General features: G+C 43.1%; 1 protein-coding gene across 7 annotated transcripts in view; it reads right to left on the reverse strand.

Moving 5' to 3' along the window:
- The window catches only part of kcnc2 (potassium voltage-gated channel, Shaw-related subfamily, member 2), a 43,010-nt gene extending 21,278 nt beyond the window's left edge, over positions 1-21,732 (reverse strand). For 4 of the 7 annotated variants that reach the window (XR_004766198.1, XM_035426542.1, XM_035426541.1 and 1 more), the window contains exon 1: positions 19,566-21,731. Coding sequence is in view for 5 of the 7 variants with exons in the window: in XM_035426542.1 (XP_035282433.1) it covers positions 19,566-20,126 (561 nt within the window). In the remaining 2 variants the exon portion in view is untranslated. Of the gene's footprint in view, positions 1-19,565 lie in introns of all 7 variants that reach the window. The other 3 variants (XR_004766199.1, XM_035426539.1, XM_035426540.1) reach the window with 1 other exon arrangement.
- Positions 21,733-24,796: the final 3,064 nt, after the last annotated feature.

The following is a 24,796-nucleotide window of genomic DNA, read 5'->3' on the forward strand; positions in this document are numbered from 1 at the left end:
CAGGAGAACTGTCCATTGTAAAATTGAAAATGTACTGAACTCACAATGTGATCATTTGCCCAGGTATACTGGTCATAATCCTCAAGATCAAGCAAACTGAGGAAGCTAGCTAAATCAGTTCACAGCATTTAGGTAAACAACGTATTCCCTATATAAATATATATGCCTCTCCTATTGATGTGTGTGGTCTGGAAAGAGGTTGTTCTGGGAAGCAGAGGACTGTTTATGAATGCTGATGGGGAAAATGTAGCGTGACCCCGGGGTATTTCTGCGTCCGTCCCACGCACCCCCTGGATTAAGGAAGCGTGTGACAGGTGCGAATGAACGGGACCATGAGGAGTCTCCGTGGCAACCTTGAAAAGCAAAAGGTGCTTGCTGATCTGGCCATGCTTTAGCATGCTACTGACAGGTGAGATAGGTATCTCTATTCAACAGCCACATGCAATGGTTTAGTATTCAGCTGTAAACATGCACTGCGTGTGTGCAAGCGTGCGTGACAGTATGGTGACTGTCTTGATATGTAAAATCAAACACTTTCTTTGTGGGATTCTTTTTTTTTGATATTTATAGAAATGTCCAATTAATGTAAAGATCCAGTTGGACGTAAGTCTACATTCAAGTCTAATTGTCCACTGCTTAGACGCAAACTACTGTAATGACAGTTTGCTGAATTCTTAACAAAAACTAAAAAAAAAAGCATGCTTTTTCTGTTTGCTTGATAACATCAACACCCAACAAAATCACAAAGCCCTATGAGAAACAATTGACCAAAAGGTTGTTACATTACAGGCATTTAGCAGACGACTTATCCAGAGTAACTTACACAACATTTTACACAGCATTTTATACAGCATCCATTTATACAGCTGGATACATACTGAAGCACTGCGGGTTAAGTGCCTTGCTCAAGGGTGCAACGGCAGTGTCCTACCTGGGAATCAAACCCGTGACCTCACGGTTACAAGCCCAGCTCCTCACCCATTTTACTACACTGACTGCCGACCTTAACGTTGCCAGGCAAAGTCAGGGTCCAAAGCGTGACATGGCGAGTCATAAGTGAGTTCGGTTTTCTGTCCACGGCGTGCGGCAGCGTTTCGGCGGGCTCTCAGAGACCACCGCGCTTAAATCACGTCACGGGGCGAGGCGGTCCGGGACGAGTGCTGAGAGTCCGCGGCGTGGTCCACGAGGCGACGGCGCTCGCGCTTCCCCTGCGGACGGGTCCTGCGAGAGGGCGAGGAGAACGCGCCCGGGTTCCCGTCTGCGCGCCCCGTCGCCCGTCTGCCCCAAAGCGTGGCTGTGGGATTCTGGGATACGCGAATGTGTAACGGCTGCTGTGCGGGTGCGCGTGCCAGCTGAAGCGTTCGTCTGCTGTCGCAGGCCCTCTTCCCCGGCTCTCAGCACTACTCTGAGCACCAACAGACATCACATCGGCAGGGACCCAACTGGTCGTATTTTCCTCATCAAAACTTTCATAAAGCCATTGTTTTTAATAGGGGGCCCAAGGACCCATGGGGGGGTCCTTGAAGGTACTGTGGGGGGGGGGGGGGGGGCGGGGGGTGATTCTGCTATCCCAAAAAAATAAAAAAAATTTAAAAAAATAAAAAAAACTTCCTGGGTAAAACCCAGCTTTGCATCCCTTTCCCACAAAAATAAGACGCCTTCAAAAATTAATCCTGACCTTTATGTTGTAGATAGTGCTTACTATCTCTATTACAGTAGGTCCCAAATGGAGAAGGTGGAATGGGAAATTTCCGTTGCACAGGCACATGTTCAGGCGAAAGCCCTGGGGGGCTTTTTGGGGATATCTTGTTTCCCTTCTGCTAAAAATATCAATTTTTTTTTAACTCAGGAATTGTGCTCTGTGCCAGCCAGTGATTTCCTGATTCACTGCAAGCGTTTGTCAGGCTTTGCTATATCTGGAATTCTGTTTAGTCATGCTAGCCTTCTGCTTTCTGCCTGAGAAATTTCATTCTGAATCTCCAACATGCTTCATTCAGATGGTATATATTGCATGCGGGCAACTGCCAACAACCCATCAGCCACGTGTTCCCACCCCCACCCCCCTCCGGCCCATAATACACAGAATACAAGGTTAGACGGAAATCCCTTTTTCTTCAATGCTGACGGTAACATCGAAACAAAGCATGTCTTCAAACCATTTGCCGCCCCTAAACCAGGGCTGCCCAGCCCTGTCCCTGGAGATCTACCGTCCTGTCGGTTTTCATCTCAACCCTAATTTGGCACACCTGATTCTGCTAATAACCACCTCACAAGACAAGATCTGTAGCTGTTTGATGAGGTGTGGCTTTGTTACGGCTGGAGTGAAAACCTACAGGACGGCAGATCTCCAGAAACAGGGCTGGGCAGCCCTGCCCTAAACCATAGAGAATAATCATGTTGTCAAAAGGTGTTGAGTGGCACAGTTTCTCAGTACGTTTAGTGAAATTGAGATTTGCATCCCTCAGAGAGAGGCAGTTCACAGCATTGCATCAGTTTGGTCGTGGCTAAGCAGGAACAAATGTGCAATCACAATTCTGCAGACATGCTTCATCAGGTAGGATACTGAGGTGCAAGGGCCATAATCTCACGTTAGCATTGCAAAGCGCGGACTCTGCTCGACGCTGCACAGTTGGTAGCCTTTGAGTAATAGACAGCGGCCATATTGGCTAATCACCACAAGAGAAAAGACAACTGTTTCAGCTACCAGGAAACTCAGCAGTACGTATAAATCCACCATTTTATAATAAATAACCCTGACAGTAGCAACCACCCTGACACTTTAAAAAATAACACTATTTTAACCAATGGCACATTTACCTCAGCAGGCATAACTTTAATTGTGCATTAGGCATGACTTTGTTGCAGCACATCAGGGAAGCTCTCCAAAACTGGTCAGTTTTTTTTTTTTTATGACCTGAGAGAAACATTAAGCTATGTTTATCTCTACATATTTGATGAGCAAACAAGCACTGGAAATTGGTGCAGTTTCACCGAAAGTATTACAGTACAATGCTTCACTTTGTTTTTTTTTTCCACAGTGTATAAATCCAAAAGCATATGAATTAAAAAAAAATAAATAAAATAAAATCATGAGATGGGTCAAAATGGCAGGCTTGAAATGTGCCAATCAGAAGAGTGAGGACTCCCGGCCTGACGGAGGTCATTATTTGCAACAGCGTGCAGAAAAACCAGCCTGTCCCGCTGACAGGTGATCATGTGACCTCTTGCCTCGTGGCCTGTCCTTTGCGCCTCTGCCTTTGGTCCCAGGGCCCCAGCTTTCTCCTGCCTCTGTGGGGGGTGGGGTGGGGGTGGGGGGGGGGGGCAGGCTGACACATTGGCACTGGACCGGGCTGGCACACGAGACCCGCGGTCTGGGTGCATAGGCGGCATGCTGGACACGGACAGGGCACAGATGGTGTCAGCACAGACCTTCTGTAGGGCCCCTGGCCCTCCCCCCGCTGAACCCCACCCTGACCAGGACCTTCCAGCACTGAGCTGCCTCAGACCCGCACAGCAATGCATCATTACCAAATTACTTCCTCACAAAAAAAGGTACAAATTGGGGGTACAATTTTATGTACCTATTGGCTAACACCCAGGTGAAAAGATTTTTTTTTTTGTGCAATGAGGCCATATTTTACAGTCACAATCTAAGATGGCAGCTTGACTAATGTGAGGCGTGGCAGACGTGGTGTGTTACAGAAAGACACCGGTGTCTCCCCCCCACCGTAGGTCAACCTGCCCCCCTCGACACCCATTCATTATCACATCAGATCATTAGAAATCTACCGACTGCAGCCCTCAACCATCAAGCTCAAGTGACATCTTGCAGGAAAGCTGCGGCTGCTGTTCAATGACATGGCTGTTTGGAAATGCATAGCACGTCAATTGGGACAGTGGGCGCAGTGCATTGAATTTCTTTGCACCAATTATTTGAAATGTAAGCAAGAATCGTATCTTATCATTGCTACAATATGCCTAAACAGAAATTATTAATTAATTTATACAATATAAGCACATGTGCAAATAGTGAATATGCTTAAATTATTGTCTAATGTCAGTATTGTTCTTCTCTGAAGAACCAACGATTAGTTTAGAAAAATATGAATATTTATAGATAAATATATAGTCACATGCACTCTCTACCCTCTATTCCTTGTCTTTGTGAAATGTTAATTCAAGGTTCCTTTTCTTCTTTCCAATGCAAAAATCAAGATGATTTTTTTCAGCACAATTTTAAGTTAAGGACCTGTCAAGTGAAGCCGAATTTATACTAGAATGTTCTACAGGACTAGCATGAGTGCAGGCCCTCGTCCCCCCTCCTTGCCACCCCCCCCCCCCCCCAAAAGGGGAGACCTTAACCCCAATCTGATTTATGCCTGATTCTGAATCAGCGTTACATGATATCTTGGGTCACTCAGACAACGGAGTCAGGGAGAGCATGACGTTGCAGTTTTTTTCTTCTGGCAAAAAAAAAAAAAGTCATCTTTGGAGGGGCTTATAATGTTACCTGTGCAAGAGGCTGGGGATATTTTTGGGATGCTCTGTTGAATTTAATCCTGTTGAGAGTTTGCCCAGTTCCTGAAGATCATTTAAAAATTAATCTGCCTCTCTTCCTGGCAATGTGTAATTGATTACTTTAGTCTGAAAGTTGAGGGCTCTAGGGAATGCAATAGATATTGTGAATATATTAGTAATATGCAACTTTTAACATTCTGCTCCTGAATTAACATCAATCTGATGTTGGTTTTAGGTCCCAAACAACTGAGAGAAGTTATCTAACCTTTCTTTAAAACCCTGATGATTGCTTAGCTGTACCAAATGTGTCTGTGAAAGACCTTGGCATAACCATTGATCCTGGTCTCACCTTTCATGTCCATATTAAAAATATCTGCCGAGTGGCTTTCTTTCACTTGTAGAACGCTTCTAAAATCAGGCACTGCTTATCCTCGGAGGATGCAGTGAAATTGATGCATGCTTTTATCATGTCAAGGCTATAACACACTGCAGGGCCCTGCTGTCTGTCTGGTCTTATACTTGATTAAATAACTTAAAAAACTGGTGCAGAATACAGCTACTCGTGATTTGACTAGAGCAAAGAAGTATGAACATATTTTTTTCCTCAGTAGTAGCATCATTTCACTGGCTACCCGTTATGTATAGGCTGTTATTTTAAGGTTCTGCTTTTCAGTTAGTGATGCATGGGCTAGCACTGCTGTATTTGTCAGGCATGCCCTTCAAAAAAATTCCTGTAGCCTTGGTGAGATTTTCCAAAACAGCCTAAGCCTGGAAAACCCAACTGGTCTTTCAGTCGCAAGGATGTTAAACCTACTGCTTGCACCTCAAACATAACTGGAGACCAGCAGTCAAAAGCCTGCTACATACTGTAAACTCTCTATGCTAATTACTTTGAGCATTCCTGTGACTTAAAAATGGACTAAGCTGGGAAGCATTAGCGCCTGGTCCCCTTGATTTAAGATTAATCCTCCTTTGCGATGTAACATATCTTGCGAGCCGGAGCTTTGAGCATAAGTCGATGAGTTACGCTGTTGTTAAGCATACCCAAAACTGGCAATCTACTGCACTTGAGTGATATTCAAATCAGGCTAAAATAAACTCAGTCTGGGACTAAGGCCAAAATAATAATTTCTTTAGTCGCCTCCCATAAAAAAAAGTCATATTTCTTAAAGACTCTTTGCAATAATACACGAGACATGCCTGTCCTGCTCAAGGTGGATGCACCAATGACCATAGTAATCAAACTATAATAAGAAAAGGAACACCAGATTTACAACTTCTTTTTGAATAATAATGCCCAGCCCAAAAAAATGCAGAGCAATGTAATGCTCTGCTTGTGTATGATTGTCTGTCCCTTTGTTGTACGCAATGTTGGCTCCACACCCTCATTCAGAGGTCCGAGCTGAAAGGCCAGTACATGCTGGGCTCCAAATGACTTCCAAAACCCATGTGCCAGAAGGGTCGAGCAGCTTATCTAACCAGGAGGGCAGAAGCCTGCAATGCCACGTGATGTACCTGGGGTCAAGTCCCTGTCGGTCCAATCAGCATAGAGAAAGGGTGGGTGGGTAGTTTTTTTTTTTTTTTTTCATTTTAAACTGAACAGGCATCCATCTCTGTTTGGCCTAACCAGACCCATCATAGCAGGTAATAACCAGTCACATCACAGTAGAATGTATGGACTAGGAAAAAAGAATTAGAATTACCCAGTTCTTTACGAAGATATGTAATATTATATTTTACATATAACATATTTAACCTATTTTAATCACCTTCAGTCTGTCTACATCTATTGCAAGTGGGAAAGATCACACTGTACTGTTTCCTCTTGTAGTTATGAAAATTGTGAACCTTCATTTACAAACATATGCTCTTCCAAAATGCCCAAGCTCTGAACTGAAAGATCTACTATGCCTATGCTGCATAACACACACATTTGAAAACATCTGTTACTGTACTTAGCGAAAGAAAGAGGGGATAGCAGTTTTAACACTAGCAATCCCTCAATTGAGTAGTTGAATTTGGCCAGCTTTCCTGAATTTGGCCAGCTTTCCTGATATCTGTGTATTCTCCCTGTAAGACCCTGTGTTGTAAAAATGCAACATTGCTTTTCAGACATTCTAGAGACACCATTTTTCCCATTCGGTTTGCCATTCAGTTTAGAACAACATTTCCCAGTTCCTGAGGTCCTACGCTATATGTTAACAACATATTTGGAGGGATACACTTTCTACTGTTACTCAGAATGTCTTGAGTACCCGCAACATAGGCCTGAAAATACGACAATGTCTGGGTCTCACAGGGTAGCAGTGGCCTGAAGGGTGAACAGTTGGACTTCTGAAAACATTTAACTCATTTTCTTACAAAAAGTCGGACAGAAGCCCTCCTGTGAGAGCGAATTTCGACCTGGCTGATTAAGGGCGTTTGGAGGAAGACTGAACATCCCCAATGTTATTATTCTTGTAAGCTGTGATTTGAGAAATTTAATCTGCCCTGCTTAACCAGCTCCAGGAAATGCAATTCCATTAGTCTTCGCCTGTTCTAGAAAATGAGACTGTCATACTGAATGCAATAAAACCCAGTAAGAGGAACAGAGGAAAATATAGCCCGCGGGATGGCTCGATCAGTTAAGATCCAGGCCATGCCAGGGCTGACTGATTGATTGAAATTCTTTATTGATCAAGGTTAACTAGCATAGTCATAGGATGACACACAATCGGCAATTGTGTTTCTGCATTCTGTCGGATAGGGTTCCGCATGCACCCCACCGACCCCTGCTGATCGCCCGGGCCCCTGTAGATTGCAGCCTAAAGTCGTACATGGTCTTCCTCTGACTCCTCGCAAAGCGACATTAGCTGTACTCTGCGGTGTGAAAAGAAGCAGCTGGTGACACATGCTCTGAAGGAGAAATATAATGTCATATAACAGCCAATAGCAATACATTTCCTCACTGAGCATCAGGCTCAACAGGGCGCACCTCCAAAAACAAAAGATTGGTGATTCACTTTCCAACTAAAAAAAAAAAAAAAAAAAGAGGTCTCATTCAGAAGTCTTCGTGTGGCGGGAAGCACTTTTATGAAGCTCTTGCCGTCTGTGTCAGTTTTGGCAAGGCTTCAAAATACAATGTAGCTCTGAATATTAAGTTTTAACAACGGCTTTGTGCCTGACTAAATGCACACGGTTGATGGCTATTTAAAAATAATAAATGCTGGTACACGTGCAAGGGGGGGAAGAAGGCTTATTGGGCAGTATGTAGGACAATCCACGCAAAGAAATTTAACTCCATTTTAAGCCTTGAAGCCAGAAGCTTTTAACCCTTGTGTGGTGTTCGGGTCTGTGGGACCCATTTTCCATGTTTACTAAAAGAAAAATGATACAATGAATTATTTTTTCAACCTGAGACTCATTGACCTTGGCTCATTTTCTGCGAAGAACATGTAAAAGAACACATCGTTACTGAGCGCACACTGTGCACCCAGTTTGGGTCCACTGGACCCGAGGGCAATAAAAGTGTGGAACTTGGTGGTAAAAACAAGTCAGCATGGTAAAAATGAAACAAAAAGGTTTGCTGTGTACCTTCACTCTGTCTTCCCCCTACCTGAGCATGCTGTGTGTGTGTTTGTCCTTAAATCTTAAACATGCTAAACGCAACCAATTTTGTATAGTAATAGGTACTACACATGCTACCAGAGAAATTTTTTGGTTGATTTAAAATCATTAACAAACCCATGTCCTAACCTTTCTTCAAGCTGCTGAACACAACCGTAAACTTGCCTCAACCCTCAGACTTACCGTTTCCCTAACCCTAACCCTAACCCTAGTTTGAGCCCTAAACCCTAATTGAAGCCATTGGTACCTTTGAAAACATCCAAAAACCCATTTAAAATTGATGTAAAACAAGGTAAATAACAAACATACAATAATACAAATGCAAAATAATAAGTTTGAGGTAAAACAAAAATGTTTTCCCTAAAAAAAAATGCATTTATTACAAATTTTGTATAGTAATAGGTACTACACATGCTACCAGAGAAATGTTTTGGTTGATTCAAAATCATTAACAAACCCATGTCCTAAGCTCTCTTCAAGCTGCTGAACACAACCGTAAACTTGCCTCAACCCTCAGACTTACTGTTTTCCTAACCCTAACCCTAACCCTAACCCTAGCTGAACACTAGTTTGAGCCCTAAACCCTAATTGAAGCCATTGGTACCTTTGAAAACATCCAAAAACCCATTTAAAATTGATGTAAAACAAGGTAAATAACAAACATACAATAATACAAATGCAAAATAATAAGTTTGAGGTAAAACAAAAATGTTTTCCCTAAAAAAAATGCATTTATTACAAATTTTGTATAGTAATAGGTACTACACATGCTACCAGAGAAATTTTTTGGTTGATTCAAAATCATTAACAAACCCATGTCCTAAGCTCTCTTCAAGCTGCTGAACACAACCGTAAACTTGCCTCAACCCTCAGACTTACTGTTTTCCTAACCCTAACCCTAACCCTAACCCTAGCTGAACACTAGTTTGAGCCCTAAACCCTAATTGAAGCCATTGGTACCTTTGAAAACATCCAAAAACCCATTTAAAATTGATGGAAAACAAAGTAAATAACATAAATACAATAATACAAATGCGAAATAATAAGTTTGAGGGAAAACAAAAATGTTTTCCCTAAAAAAATATGCATTTATTACACGTTATGTATGGTGATAGGTACAGATGTTACCAGAGAAATTTTTTGGTTCATTCAAAATCATTAACAAACCCATGTCCTAAGCTATCTTCAAGCTGCTGAACACAACCGTAAACTTGCCTCAACCCTCAGACTTACCGTTTTCCTAACCCTAACCCTAACCCTAACCCTAGCTGAACACTAGTTTGAGCCCTAAACCCTAATTGAAGCCATTGATACCTTACGTACGTGCGGGGATGGGGGGGGGGGGGGGGGGGGGGGGAAGAAGGCTTATTGGGCAGCATGTAGAAAAATCCACGCGTAAAAATGTCTCGTCTCGCGTTCCTCCGCGACTTCTCTTTCGGCTGAAAGCAGGGGTGCACTCTCGGGCCCTGCTGCTTTTACACAGGGCGGTCAGAAGGGGACCACTGAGGAGGGACAGAGAACCGCTGGCTGTGCATGGCCTCGAAGAGTTGCCCACAACGGGGACGATGTCCTGCATGCATGGGTGAAGATTAAAGTTGGGCCAGGGGTGGTCATGCCCTCCCCTGCCTGGTATGTAATCTTAACACCCCCCCCTCTGCAATTTTAACACCCCCCCCCCCCCCCCCCTCTGATTTTTTATTGAAGTCAAGGGCAGTTTTCTAAAAATAGTGGTACTGTGCCTTCCATCTAACGGGTCAATAATGAGATGTCCAAATGCGATATTTCCCAAAAAGAATAATACACATAATACGCATATTACGTTACATAACTCTACTCCTTTATTTGGCTGATGATAAAACATGACACGATGACGTTCCATGAGAAGACCAATATTGGTATGGTTTTGACAATATTTGATGTCATTGACCTCTGAAAATCAGTGCAAACATAACATTCTAAAACCATTTACTGCTTATTGTACGTGTCCGAATTCAGTGTTATGACCGGACAGAGATTATTGGTAATTGGCCATTACATTGATTGGGGAAAGTAATTTGGTAGAACCAAAATAGTCCTTAGCTATAACCATTCATGCATAACCCACTAAAAATCATTTCTGTCATACTAGACCCTTACGCAGGTGGATTGTTAAAATGAGTGGTGAGCTTACAGGCATATAAAACGTGGCTGATGTTCAGTAATTTAGAACTTGCTGCACCTTGATGAGTTTGAATTACCACGGTGATTTAATGGATATGCTTCCTCTTTCAATACAAGCCTGCTAGCAGGGCCTGGTCTGGGTGGACACTGGAACGATGTTAATAGTAATTACAATAATAATGGGATGATAACAGAATGAACTGCCAAAAACATTTCTATTTGCACAGGGGTGTGGGTTCTCACACTTGAGACAGCTGCCGCACACAGTGGCAGAATTGCTGTCTGCAATTTGCAGAAATAATGTCACCCTGCTCCCCTGGGATGCAGTCTTTGACCCAGGCATGCGCCCACGTCCGTGCCCGCACACGATTGCTCGTGTCTGCGCGAGCCCGTCTCACAGACTGCGGGGTGATAAGAGGTGGCAGCTGACGTCACGTGCTTCAGAGGGAGGGGAGCAACACGCATACTTTTCTGTGCTCTCCCAAAATCGGCAAAGGAGGTCACATCTGTGAGCACTGATGAATATGACGGGGCATTCAAAATTTGGGTTGAAAGGGGAGGGGGGGAGGGCAATATCCCTTTGAGGTGTAAGATCGCAAATGTGTGATTAGAATGTTCTTAACTGAACATTCCAATGCTGGTGTTGGTATTCCAGCAATCACTGTTGGTAAGTGAAATCAATGGCGTTCTAGAACAATGACATTAAAAAAAAAGTTCAAGTCATCAATTGTTCTGAAATGAAAAGAAATGACTTCTAAACATTCAAAAAAAATGTTTAAAAAACCTACTCTTCCAAGGGTTAATTAACAAAAAGAATGTACCTTGACCATGCCCACGGCATTTATTTCTGTTTATAAAAAAAAAGGCACAAAAACCAGGACAGAGCTTCCACTGTGGGTTAATGCTCCAGCCCAGCCTGTGACTCATGACGGGCCTGCTGGCTCTGTTCTCTCTTGTCTGATGTGAACACATAATGCTTCAGTGTCCAGCTCCTGCTCTCTCCATGACTGTGTGCGTGGCTTCACCTGAGACTTCTTCATGGGGCTCCGTGGGTATGTCTGTCACTGACATCTAAATATCTCTAGATGAGACATGTCAATGGCAGCAACAACAACAACTACAAAAAATTCAACAAAAACCCTTTGGATAAACGGGCGAGAGAGACAGTGAGGCACATGGAAGCGGGGGCACTAAATTACACCTTCTGTAATATTAATCTGGCTCTAATTAAAGTTTAAGAACGAACATTAATTTACAATATCGGGCGTTATTCAAGTTTTATTGTCGTGCGGCAACCCGCTTGAAAAATGGCATTTTTAACAAGCTCCTCCGTCCTTTCGGAAGCGCTCCATCTTTCAGAGTGAACGGTGTGCCATTAATAATGTAGCCCTCCTTCGAGACAAATGGCATTACCGCTAATGCTAATGCACCTCGCGCACATCACTGCCTGCTTGGTAGTCCTGTCCTGGGGCTTGACTTTTTGTTGTGCCGGGAGCATGTTCTGGGTACAGCATGTCCTTCACATGTGCAGTACCACGACTTCTATCAAGGGACGGGACAAATATATCTCTCCAAAGCTAATACAGGTGGCGTGCAGCAACAGTATTTCGCAGTAAGCTGACAAGGAACAGCCACACATCTTTGCTATGGGTTTTTTTTTTTTTTGCAGTTGGTTAGCCTCCCCCTTGATCGGCTATAAGAGGTCACGAATGGAGTTTTTAGATAAGGAAATACAGCAGCCTTCACACTGTATCAACAGCCAGAGATCCCCGTGTACTGCAGAATTCCATGGCTGCATACAGTCAAAAACAGAAAATGTCTGTTGACCTTCAGCTGTCCCAGGCTCATACCCACATTCATTCCACAACCCAGCTACCAGGACTTAAGACCGTGGTCAACAAAGGGTACCTCGCATATAAAAACAGGACTAAGTTAAATCCTATATTTAAAAAAAAAAAGTATCAAATTAATAGATGTATTTCTTTGATAGTGATCAAATGTGATACAATATATTAATGTGAAACGACTAAGTCCTTTTCAAAGGGACCTCATAGGTACAAACCGTAAGAGACACAGATGAGCCTTCAACGAAACAGGGTATGAATCTGTAAGTAGCCTGTGCAGTTAAATCATATCAAGCGTTGTTATTTTCAACAACTCAAAAAATTTGACTTTAACATGATCAAATCACACTTTTCATTGATTAATGACTAAAAATTAGGTCACTACTGCTAAGAGTACAATTATGTGGAAAATAAAATAAATAAGAGGTCAAAGAGGGTCACTAAGCAGCAAGGACAGAGAAAAATACAGTGCCATATTAATAGCTTTATTAACATGTCATTTTATTACTAGAAAAGATTACAACCCCTTGCTATTTTCTTTTTTTTTTTACTTAACAATACTTTCTCTAAGTTCAGCTTGGCTCAAAATCAGGGTTCGATTTTTGTATCTGTAGCATTTTTTTTTCATGTTATGGGCTTGTCTGAAAGTCTAAGAGCCTAATTCCAGGATCGTTTTTATTCGATTATTATTACGGCCTCTTGATTATTAACAGCAGATTCCATCGTCCTGCGAAAGTTAAGGTTCCTTAGGCCCTTCGTTTCGATGCTTAGTGACCATCCAGCATGCTGTAAACCCCCCCCCCCCCCCCCCCCCCCAAACCGGCCTACTTCCCTGAGCCTGACTTTTTCCAAGGACAGCTGGGGCTGTGTGTGGGGCTGTGGTGTTTAATCTATCAGATCTCTATCCCTCACGCTAACGGCTCTGGTGCACATTTTGCACTGATCCTGCTTCAGCCCACCGTGTGTTCAGCCCAACAGGGTTAGGGTTAGCGTCCACCGTGCTCCGTGTGCAAACACATACCAGCTCTTTCAAAAGGGGTGGGATTAGCTTCTGCAAAACTGTGCTCTTTCTTTCTTTATCAGCGATCTTTGGAAATGCTTGGATGAATTATTTACGCCCAGTGGTTTTTAAACTCAGCCCCCCCCCACCCCCACCCCCCCCCAACTGGTCCTGACTCACTGTGGTCATTACAGATTACAGACCCCATGACAGTTGTCGTAAAGAGTAAGGGGTTCCCCGGTGTCCTGGCTAAATCCCCCAACCTGGCTCTCTCAAATTTTCCACCTAATCATCCCCTGATTTAATTTGCTAAAAAATGCTCTCTCCCTCTCCACCTTAGCTGATGTGTGGTGAGCATTGTGGTGCAAAATGGCTGCCGTGCATCGCCCAGGTGGGTGCCACACATCGGTGGTGGGTGAGGTGAGCTTCCCCCTCATCACTTGTAAAGCACTTTGAGCGTTAGGAAAAAGGTGCTATACAAATGCAATGCTTCATTCATTCATCCTTACGTTCATCCATACATTAAAATTGACTGGCAGTGGTTGCAGGGGTCCAGTGGCAGGCTGACACGGGACAAAGACATGCTGACTGTCTGTTCAGAGCCGTTCAGTCTGCTGGCAGCTGCTTCCCGTTCTCTTTATTAATGTTAATTAATGGGCATTATGACTCGTCTTTTTATTTCTCCAAATAGCGACGTTCAAGTCATACAGCCAGATGTTGATTGCAAGCAGAGAGAACTGAGGGTGTTGAAATCGACGGCTGAGCTTGAAACCTTTTTTTTTTTTTTTTGTGCCAAAACAGAAACGTTTGGGGGAGAGACGGGTAACGTTTAAACCCTGTGGCGTCCGAGCGGGACAAGAAGGACGGCAAATCTCGCCGTCCGAGGTGTGCGTGAGGAGGAACGTTCGCCGTCGAATAGGTTCCTGAGTTCGGCCGCCCGGTTTTTTTTTTCGCGGACCGGGCATCTCCGGCGAGGATCGGGAAGGCACGAGCCGAAGGCGTTGCCACGGAAACAGGCGCGCGCACAGCCTGATGACGAAAGGTAGCGCGGAGCGCGTCGAGGAGCCCAGACAGGGACCGGTTTAACCTGTTAAGTGGAGACGGCAGGCACCGCTCCACGCATAAATAAAAGATGGGGGGGGGGGGGGGAAATAAAGGATGTTATCATCACCACACACCAAGAGTGTGAGAGAAAGAGAGAGAGAGAAAGAGACAGGTACACCATCTTGGACCAACCACAGTGACTTGCAGCAACGGCGGGCAAATGGGAGTTTTGCATTTGCATCGGTGGTACGTGGATGGAATCTGGTAGTCTAGAGAGGCCGGGTAGATGTCGATGTAAAAAAAAAAATAAAAATAAAAACCCTGATGCATCCTTAAGCAAGAGTCCGAGCAGTACGTGCTCACAGTGAATTACAATTTGGTTTCCCAGGGCAGTTTCGTTGCAGGCTGGGGCTTATTGGTTATGGCAAAAAAAAATGCAAACTTCTGAAGGCCACCGTGCAGGCTAAGGTGCGGTAGCCTCTGTAACTTTAACCCTTTCATGCTCTCTGTTCTAACCTGTTAGAGAGCCCATCGTAAGCCTTATGATTGGCTACTGTGCCACATAGCAAAGACTTGTTTGAATGGTGGAAATAATGGCTACAGCGTCTTCAGAATGAGAGAATCAGCAAATGTGTCATTTGTCAGCTGTTAAACTAGCTAAACTAGCCGCTTAATCATCATAATGTCAGTGATAATTATTTCCTTGTCGTTACTTCCAACATCACACCATACCCCCCCCCCCCAACAAAAGGAGGTATGTTAGAAGATATGGCTCCATATTGTGAGCGTGCACGCATACCATCGAAATAAATCAGCCAAAGTGCACAATTCTTATTCAGCAAAGGAAGTAGCTACATATGTAATTGGTTTACAGGCAACAATATCATCACAGTCTTTTAAGTGGCAGTTTGAAAAGAAACCTTTTTTGCAAGGGCGCAATTTCATCTTGTCAACAAGAGCCTTGGCGTGCAGACAACCATGTGACAAACGGTAGGATAACAACGGCTTTGAGACGATGCAGAAAGAGCCAGAGAGAGCAGGGGGGGTGTTTCATGAAGCAGGATTACAGAGTTAGCTGGGTAACTGCACCGAGTGAAACCCAGAACCCTCCCAAGTCTGGAACACAGACTGAAGTAGAAAGAGCTGTTCTGGGTTTTACTCAGCACAGTTAGCCAGCTAACTCAATAATCCTGCTTCATGAAATACCCCCCTGGTCCCTGTTTCACAAAGCAGGATTACTGAGTTAGCTGGATAGCTGAGCTAAGTAAAACCCGGAACCCTCCCAAATCTGGGACATGGACTGAGTAAAAAGAACTGTCCAGGCGGGGTGACAGTGCTACCTACCGCACCACCGTGCCGCCCGCGTGCATATCAGAAATCCCTAAGTATTCACAGTACGTTCTTTAGGGAGGGAACACATGTCTCAGGACTGTGAGGTTGCATTTAGCTTTTGGAATAATGAGTATTCTCAGTCACTCTCCACATTCATTTCCCTGTTCCAAAGGCTTAGTTTTGTTTAAAGAGCGAGTTTGTCCTTTTTTTTTTTCTCCCCCCCCCCCCCCCTCCAGAGTTCCCTCCGCTAAAATCTACAATGCAGCACAGTGCCTGTCTGATTACAGCTATTACACAAACGGAGCAGGTACACAGTTCAGCCGCTGCTAACAAGGTCATCAGTTGGCTTCTCAAAATGGGTGCCAGCTCATTCAGGAAATTTTTTTTTTTTTTTTTTTTTTTTTTATCCGGACATAATGGGGCCAGTTGCTAGAAACGCACAAATAAGAGTGTTGTACCTTTGAAAGAATGCACACATCCTAAAAGTCCACGAAACGTGGCTGCCCTTCATCTTGGGTGGGACTGTAGCCACGTCGGCAGCCGGGACGTCAAAATCCTGCGTATTTCGCCAAAAATCTAGCGCATGAAAAAATGTGGGCCCATCTCGATCCCTTGCGAACGTCGAGCCCGCCGCCGCATCAGGCGAGCACGAACTCACCGGTGTCCGAGAACAAGGAGGGGGAATCGCGCGCGCCTATGAACACTTTATCTTAAGACGCTGTCAAACGGGGATTAACAATCACTGTCAAACGGGGATTAACAATCACAGGGTTTTGGGCTAGGACGTCTGAGGAGGCACTCAATCTCAGCTGTGCAAAGGTAAAACCCATAAATAGCCTGAGAGGGAGAGGGCTTGCGGTTGAAAACACCAGGCAGCGCGCCGTCCTCGATTGGTCTGTCACGCTTGTCCGGCGAGGCCCGGTGACGAGCGGCAAGCCATGGCTCCCGTGAAGAGCACAGGAATGAGAGCGCAAATTTAGATTCGGTGAAGGGCGGAAGTTTAAATTGCTTTGCACTTGGTTTCTGGGTTCATCACAAACAGAATAATTTCTCATGCAAAAAAAAAAAAAAAAAAAGTGGCCACAAGCATTCACATGTAGGCCTCGATCACGATCTGATTGGCTTGCTACGTGCCTACATACGTCAATGCTAGGCATGCCATTTTTTTTTTTTGCATGAGAAAACATTTGAGACTCTTTCCAAAGGTGAGATTTCATGCACTGAACTGGAACTTTTGTTCAGCATGAGAGAAGGCATGTTTAAGATTTATAAATTTAAGATTTTTTTTTTATGCCACCAAACGGTATGAGTGGGACAGCGGGGGCGGAGAGGATGGGGGGAGTGGGTGTGTAATTGTATTCCAGTAGTTTTTTTGGTTGATATCCCATAGTTTTATGTCATCATTTCTACCCAATGTCTTAATTACATCAATGGAACCACTAATTGGATGTGAAACTGAATCCCCTGTTGCCCCAGGTGTCAGTGGTAATTATTGAATAGTACGCTAACCGAATTGGTATCCCAGTAGCCCTCAGGAATGTTGGGTATCCTAGACCAGGGACTGACACTAATGCTCTGTACCAAGGCAGCCGAAAATTTTAAGCAGACCTCTACAGCCAAGCCGGCGCTGGACTCGTCTGTCCTGGGCTTAAATCTAAACAGGCAATGCACAGAGTCCCCCAGAAGAAGTCATTCGAGTCAGAGTCCCTACCCTGGAGAATGAGGTTTTATATAGAGTGTGTATAAATAACTTGAGCGTAGAACTGGGGGGGGGGGGGGGGGGTTAGAGGAGTAAGGTGACGTTGCAGGCTCAAGGACCGATCGAATGCACACAGAATTAAAAAGCTGCTGCAACCTGACGCCTCTCCCCTCACCTGATTTTCAATGCGAGACCGAAACAAGGGGCACCTGCTACCTAGCGTAGCGTCTCTGGGTTCTGCGGCGTAGAGAAAGACAAAAACTAAGGAGATTACAGCCGGTCAGAGCCAAACGCTGCAGGAAACGGCAGCTAAGGCCTCACCGTGAGCTGCATGCAGTGGCAGGGATGCTTGGGTTTTTTTTTCCTGTGTACAGTGGACTAGCAGTGACGTCCATGTCAGGCCATCATGAAAATAAGCATCGCATTTTATAACTCGATTGGACTTCTGGTATGAATGTGTGAGATGTGTGTTTTTCCCACTTTCACCCATATATCTCACCTCCCCCAAAATGGGGGCAAACTATACATAACAAGGGCTGTAACTCCTACAATGAGCACCCAGTATGGATGTAAATACCCTCAAATTAAATCTGACAGTCTAGTTTAACCTCATATTCTTTTTTTCTTTTCTTTTTTTTCAAATCTAATGTGCTGGGAACAAAACAACAAAAATTATATCGCTGTCCCAATACCTTTGCATTAAACCGCATGTGTACAGCGCCCTCCAAAAGTATGGTAGCAGTAGAATGATATTTGTTTGATCATTTTACAGAAACCGCTGTTCTTTATGAGTTCCCCCATTGTCAGCTGTGTACGTTAACGAATGAACTTGAAAACAAACAAAAAAGCGATAAAGCCTAATATTTGGTTGCATAGCTCTCAAATACCATAGCGGCATGAACTCTGTTACCCACTGATATCACCAGTCATTTGATATCTTCTTTGGAAATGCCCTTCCGGACCTTCACTGCAGATCCTTTCAGTCGATCTTTGTTTCGGGGGGGTTTCTGTCTTCAGTCTCCTCTTCATCAGGTGAAGTACATGTTGATTGGATTTAAATCAGGAGACTGATTTGGCCAGTCCAAAACTTTCCACTTTTTTTCCCCAGTAACGCATGCTTTGGTCACGTAGGCAGTGTGTTTGAGGTCATTGTCTTGCTGCAGGATGAAGCATCACCCGATGAGGTCAGAGGAATTCCTTCGTACATGTACTTTGTACAAAGGCTAAAACCGAAACTAGTCATTCACTGCTCTTTAATACGTGAACAATCCGTGCAAAAAGAAACACTTGAGACACAGTTAACACCTGTCAGTCATCCATTAACTTATTTTTGGGGGAACTCAACACAAAAACAGCCATTTCTGTAAAATGGAGAAACATATGCACATGTAAATACCATGAAATAAAAGCAGATTGCCTGTACTTTCACGTCATATTCATCTTTTGATGTGTGTATGTACTGTATGTAGTGCCCTCTAAAAGTATTGGAACAGTGGAGTGAAATGTTTTGCTATTATAGGCTATATTTATATTTGAAGAGTTACCTCCATAATATTTGGGACTAAGATTTTTTTTCTTGATTTGGCTCTGTACTCCACTATTTTAGATTTGTAATCAAACAAATCATATGTGGTTGAATTACAGATTCTCAGCTTTCATTTAAAGATATTGTTTTACCCTTCGGTTTCACCATGTAAATATTACAACACTGTATGAATATTAACCTTTGATAAATAAATAACAAGTAGGTTTTCATTTGTGTGATTCTGGTCGAATAAAAATAATAAAATGTATAACTCAACTGAGCAGCAGATCTCGCCATAACTTTTATTATTTCATTATCAACACACCCAGTGATGATTGCGAACTCAAAATTCTGAATTAATATTGACTGGCTTATTTTGAAATACCACCTACGTCTCATTCAAAGAACCCAACCTCTTCCGCTATCTCTGAAACAGGTTTCCATAACAACCTCAGTTTAAACGTCTAAACTATGTATTTATAGTTTATATAACGAACTATTTATAGACATTGCTTCAGACTACATTTGGTAAGTAGAATCGTCCATTAATTTGATAGGTAGATTCGCGAGTACCTCGTTTTTTTCCATAGAAATGTTTTATCAGAGAAAATAAGTATAACCCCTTGATAGGCGCGTCCATGTTAGCAGTACGAATTTGTAATACATAATCGACGCCCTAATAAGTCTTGCAACATTTATGGTATAGTATCTTGCTAACACTGACTTAACATTGAAGTGCACCATTAATACCACATGTAACATTTGTGAACTTTTTGGTGGCGAAACCCAAAGAGCAATGCATTTCTGGTGCGTTTCACCTACACCAGCTCGTCTTACCCTTGCGGCTCTGGAAGAATAGGGATCCTCAAACAGATTCCAAATCACCGGCTGCCACTTTTTCCAGCGGCTGACATTGCCGTCGGGGGACACCACGTCCTCAATGCCCAACCTTTTATTTATATCTTCCTCTTCTCCGTCTCCATTGTCCACATTCAATTCGAACACATCGAGCGCCTCTTCCGCGTCCCGGTGCTGCCGGTAGGTCATCCAGCAGCATGGCTCCACGTCGGTCTCGTCGATACCCCAGAACGACAACTCTTCTTCGAAGAGCGGACCACAGACATCTGCCGGGCAGTGAAGTTTCCCAGTCCTGTAGTAGTTGAGAACATAAGCGAACACACCAGGGTGGCGGTCGAAAAAGTATTCGTTGTTCTTAGGGTTGTATTCGAGAAAACCAGGGACTTGTTGCAGTTGATCCAGCACGGACTCCGTGTCAGCCTCGGAGGCCAGAAGAGCTAACCGCGTGCCAGGCAAGGTCTTCAATGTGGTCCGGTATGTCTCGTGCCTGGTTCCTCCAACGTTGAGGATTATCCTCTCATTGTCATCGATCTTGCCCATCGCTCTGGGTAAGACATGACTCGCTAAAAAGAGATTATCTTATATTTTAAAATTAAGGACAAGCGCGATGCCCACTCCGCTCGGCACGGTTAGCCTACCAATCCGAAAAAACCATTAGAAATCGAGAAGAGAGAATCAATTGAAACATGAAACCCCGTTCTCTTGGCGTTTTGCAACTGCCTGGCGGATGCATCGCTGTAGGTTATTTAAAATAACAATAAAAGCTCGCTGCTTGTCGTACTTCGTATTATTTCACCTCGTGCCAGTGATCCCAACCGTCAGCTCCTTGTCAACGTGCAGCGCTGGTTTCATTCACGAGTCCCTTCGCTTCAGCACTGACCATCCGGACAGGTGAAGTCAAACGGAATGACAGCTCCTCTCCCGATTGATCAGCCACTTTCGACATCGTATCCCTGGGGTTTTCACCATCACCAGTCGTTGAATATCAAACTATTATGATTCATTCCGTTTCTCGAAATGTGGTTATTTTCCCTGAAAAAGCGTCAAGGGCACACCCTGTATTATCTCCCTCCTTGCTCACTGGCATGCGTTGGTGCTTCAGACGCTCAGTGAAATGAGGAAACGTCTTTCTGTCAACGCCATTTAACTCCTCAAGGTCGCAGATGTTGTTTTGTAATCGACCGTTGGTAGTATTTAATTCAGTGCCTCCGTAGTTATATTACAACTGTTGACAGTTGGAGGGCACCGCGGTGTTCGCGTGTTTACACTTACACGCGCCCTTATTCTCAACAGGTTAGTCAGCAACTGATATGTTTATAGAAAATATGTGCTTTGTCAGATCAGTGTCCTAAAAATATTTATTTTAAATAGAAATGTGATTTAATAACGGTTTCCGCGTTATCTGAAGGAATTATTATTTAACTGACGCACAAATAGTTTTCTGGTGTGCGCGTAACCTCACCATTCCGCCTTGCGCTGGTGCTGAAGGACAGCTCCCTACACAAGTACATTTTTGTCACGAAAACTTCGTCCCTGGAGGACTTAGGGCATATTCTGAAAAAAAAAAAAAAAAATAGTCTTAAATGTACCATATAATGACGGAACAATGAGGTTCTCTTTGTCCGCTTTTGGTCACGAACTCACCCCCCGCAGTGATGTTAATAAACAGAGCTATATTTTCCCCGGTGATAGGGTTCCTAAGCCGATTTGTTATTGCGTTGATTTTACCAATGTAAGTAATAACTGGGCAAAGTTATTCAAGCTAATATGCTAATGTATATGGTTTATAAGTCGGCTGTTCTGCCGTCACGAAATGAACCTGCAATTAATCTGAAGTTGGAACCTTTCCATGTAGGCTATATTTGTTCAGGTATATGGTTAGCGATTTAATCATAGCGGAACTAAACCTCAAATTTGATCAAACATTCCATTACAAACAGCTCATTCTTGTACGGCGTGATTGTTTTTTGGATTCAAACTCCATCATTTCTGGATTCAGAAAATCGATCTTTATGAATAAATTGCAGGTTTAAATGTTGAAAATCTTAAACATCACCCTCGACTTGGTATATTGTTGTCGCTGTGGTGTATTGAAGGCATTGTGCCAGCAGTCTAGAGGTTATATTTCTGGGTGGGGCACTTGTGTTGTGTACATGAGTAGCTTCTGTAAATAAAGCCACTTGGGGTGTGATGTGCTTGTGTTTTGTCCACAAAAATTTTAGAGATTCATGTTTTTCTATTCCTGCACAATTTCTAGTCAAGATATCACTTGACAGTTCTGTTGCAAATTCTGCCAAAGGATGAAGTGGCAATCTGGTTGTCATTTCTTTCGAGAACATGCAACAACAACAACAACAACAAAAATAAATTTTAAAAATTATTATAGATAAGCACAGAAAAACTGCCTTCATTTAACACGTACAGAGGTTATATTGGTCCAAGAGGAATTAAGATAAATCAGCTCAAAATAAAATCTACTCTGAGTAGATTTAGTGCTGAAAATTTGCTGTGTACAGACCATTCATTATGAAATTCAAGAGCAACTTCTGCAGTGTTCCATGGTCAGGATTTAATTAAACTCAACACTTAACACTGAATGAATGTTGTTTATTTATTTATGTATTTTGATTTTGAGGACAATTGTCTTCCCCTGTGCTCCTCTTCACATTTCCCATGATACCTTTCCTAACAAAAGCAGATAACATGCCTCTTGAAAGGTAGTGTTCTGATAAAAAGATGTCAGAACAACCAAAAGACAACATTGTAATACCACCATGCGTGCAAAAGGCAATGCACGTCAGGTTGGACTCACTCCTGCCATTGCCCTTGACCAAGGCGCTGGCATCAGAACTGGAGTTGGTCCCCGGGCGCTGCACTGTGGCTGCCCACTGCTCCTAAGTAGCGAGAATTGGTCAAATGCAGTGTAACTTAAATAAAGTGTAACTTAACTCATATGCAATGTACTCATGAAAGCATACAAAATATCATATGCAGCCATTCCTTATTGTGCATCCCATGTATTGCCTGCCAAATGTCATTGCAGAACAAGGAGTAGTGTGAGATATTTGTGATTTTTGTTGTTGGATCGTGGTGCGCTGCCTTGGCAGTTGAGGTACACCTGCCTTCGGGAAAAATGCGTTCTACGTGTTTCATAACAAACGTTCTTGCCATTTTGCTTCTGTGGAGATATTAGTATGGTTCTGAAAAGCTTATGACTTGTCAAAGTAGTTACAGTGTGTCTGGACAGTTCTCAATGTCGTCTTCAAAATACTGTATCTTTGAGGAAGGGAGAGACTGCCCATGTTCTCTCATGTACGGTGTTGCACTCTGAGGAAACCTTCGGTCCTCTGATAATTAGCCATGTTAAGACTGCTGTCTGAACACTGGGCATGCCTGTGCCTGTTGATTTTCCACAGCACCTGTCAGGCGTCTGTGTTTTTAACCCTTTAACACCCCTGGGTCCTCACTGGCCCTGTGTCGGGGTAGAGGGACACAGTAACATGATCTTGGGCCAGCTATCTTGTTATCAAAGTATGGAATTTTGATTGGCCATACTATGGGAGTGTAATACCAACACCAGTCAGGTGTTATATGGACAGAGTTTGGAGCAGGGGCGCCCAGTCCTGTTCCTGGAGATCTACTCCTGAAAAGTGGAAACAGAGCGTGTTGCTGGACCAGAAGTACCTAACTCTGCCCAAAGCCTAAAGCCCTTCGGCATACAGTTTTGAGCCTGGTAACGGACATAGGGAGGAGGGCGATTTTTTTTTTGTTTGTTTGTTTGTTTGGCTTTAGTTATGGTCAAGATTTGTGTTGTCTTATCAGTTCATGTTTGAAAAGGTGCATCTTTTGAAGGAAGGATTGTAGTTCACAACTCAACTGCCTTAGAGTTCCACTGCAGCTTTCAAAAGCAAATCGAATTGAATGACCATAAATGACAAAAAAAAAAGTTAATTAGTTAATATAATGAATTGGCTTGGTGTCCTCTTATACACTGTGCCGATTGTTTTTGTTTTTTATGAGGGCTTTGTAGTGGTTGAAGCCAACAGTCGCTGACACATTGCTTTGGCCTGACTCAGCTAGAAGGAGACAGATGTTAATATTTTCAGTTGAGTGTGCTTAGTGCACATCTGGGTTCTTGTTTTGTTTTTCAGAACATCATAATGAGGGCAGTTCCCCTCAGATTCAATGCATTTCAAAGCAAAGCACTCGTGTTAATATGTAATATAGGTTCTGTATTAATAACATGATTTGTTCCTATTCAAAAGGTTGTCAAATGCTCGACATGTGAAAATAAAACACTGAACAAATCAATTCAGTCATGTCAGAGCCTCACGTAAAATCATATGTAAAAAATATTTACACAAGGCACTGCTGCATTGCTTTATCCTGTTAAGGCAGAAGGCAACGTTCTTGTTCCTCACACTGCTCTTAATTAAATACAGTAGTTACACTAGTACTTATGAAATGTTCTAGAGAATGGATGGGCCCCATGGTCTGGTATGTGCAACTGTGACCAGCAGTCACACTGGGTGATTTATAATTGGCTCTAGCGCCACCTTGTGGAGCTGTATGCAACAGTCAGCTCCCACATGGTCCAGATTCAGTACCAGGCCATGAGGCCCATCTAGGGGTTAGAAAATTTCAGAAGTGCTGGTATAACTACTGTATTTAATTAAAAGCAATGTTTGAACCAAGAACAGATTTGTTCACTAGTTTTATGCCAAGAAGACATTTCATTTATGAATGCATTTTATTTGCACAGATTCCCTCATTCTCTTCATTAGGTTGCACTACACTTCTGTGAATATACAGCAGCATTTAGCAGTAAGAATACAATCTTTAGAGGCCGATGCTATTCTTACAAGCACTTCATTAAACAATGTGTGTTCTTAAAATTGTCATTGCTCTGTTAGCATTGCATTGTACGTTAGCATTGTACATCATGCTGTCAGTCACAATGCATAAGGCTGAAACTCGTTTAGTGAGTCGGAACTTTTCAGATTCTCCCTGATTAGTTAATTAATTATTTAATAATTCCCTGTTTTGAGCTAATTGGAAAAATTAAGGCTGGAAATTTGAATATTTTGTTGCCCTCCAAGCTGTTTGTTTATTTATTTATTTATTGCATCTGTTTAATTTTTTTCTCGAAGGTCGGTCCTAAGATGTTTCCATTGACAGTTGTGCTTTAATAGTGACATAGTTAAATACTT

The sequence above is a fragment of the Anguilla anguilla genome, chromosome 7 (assembly GCF_013347855.1).
Source record: "Anguilla anguilla isolate fAngAng1 chromosome 7, fAngAng1.pri, whole genome shotgun sequence".
Classification (NCBI taxonomy): Eukaryota; Metazoa; Chordata; class Actinopteri; order Anguilliformes; family Anguillidae; genus Anguilla; species Anguilla anguilla.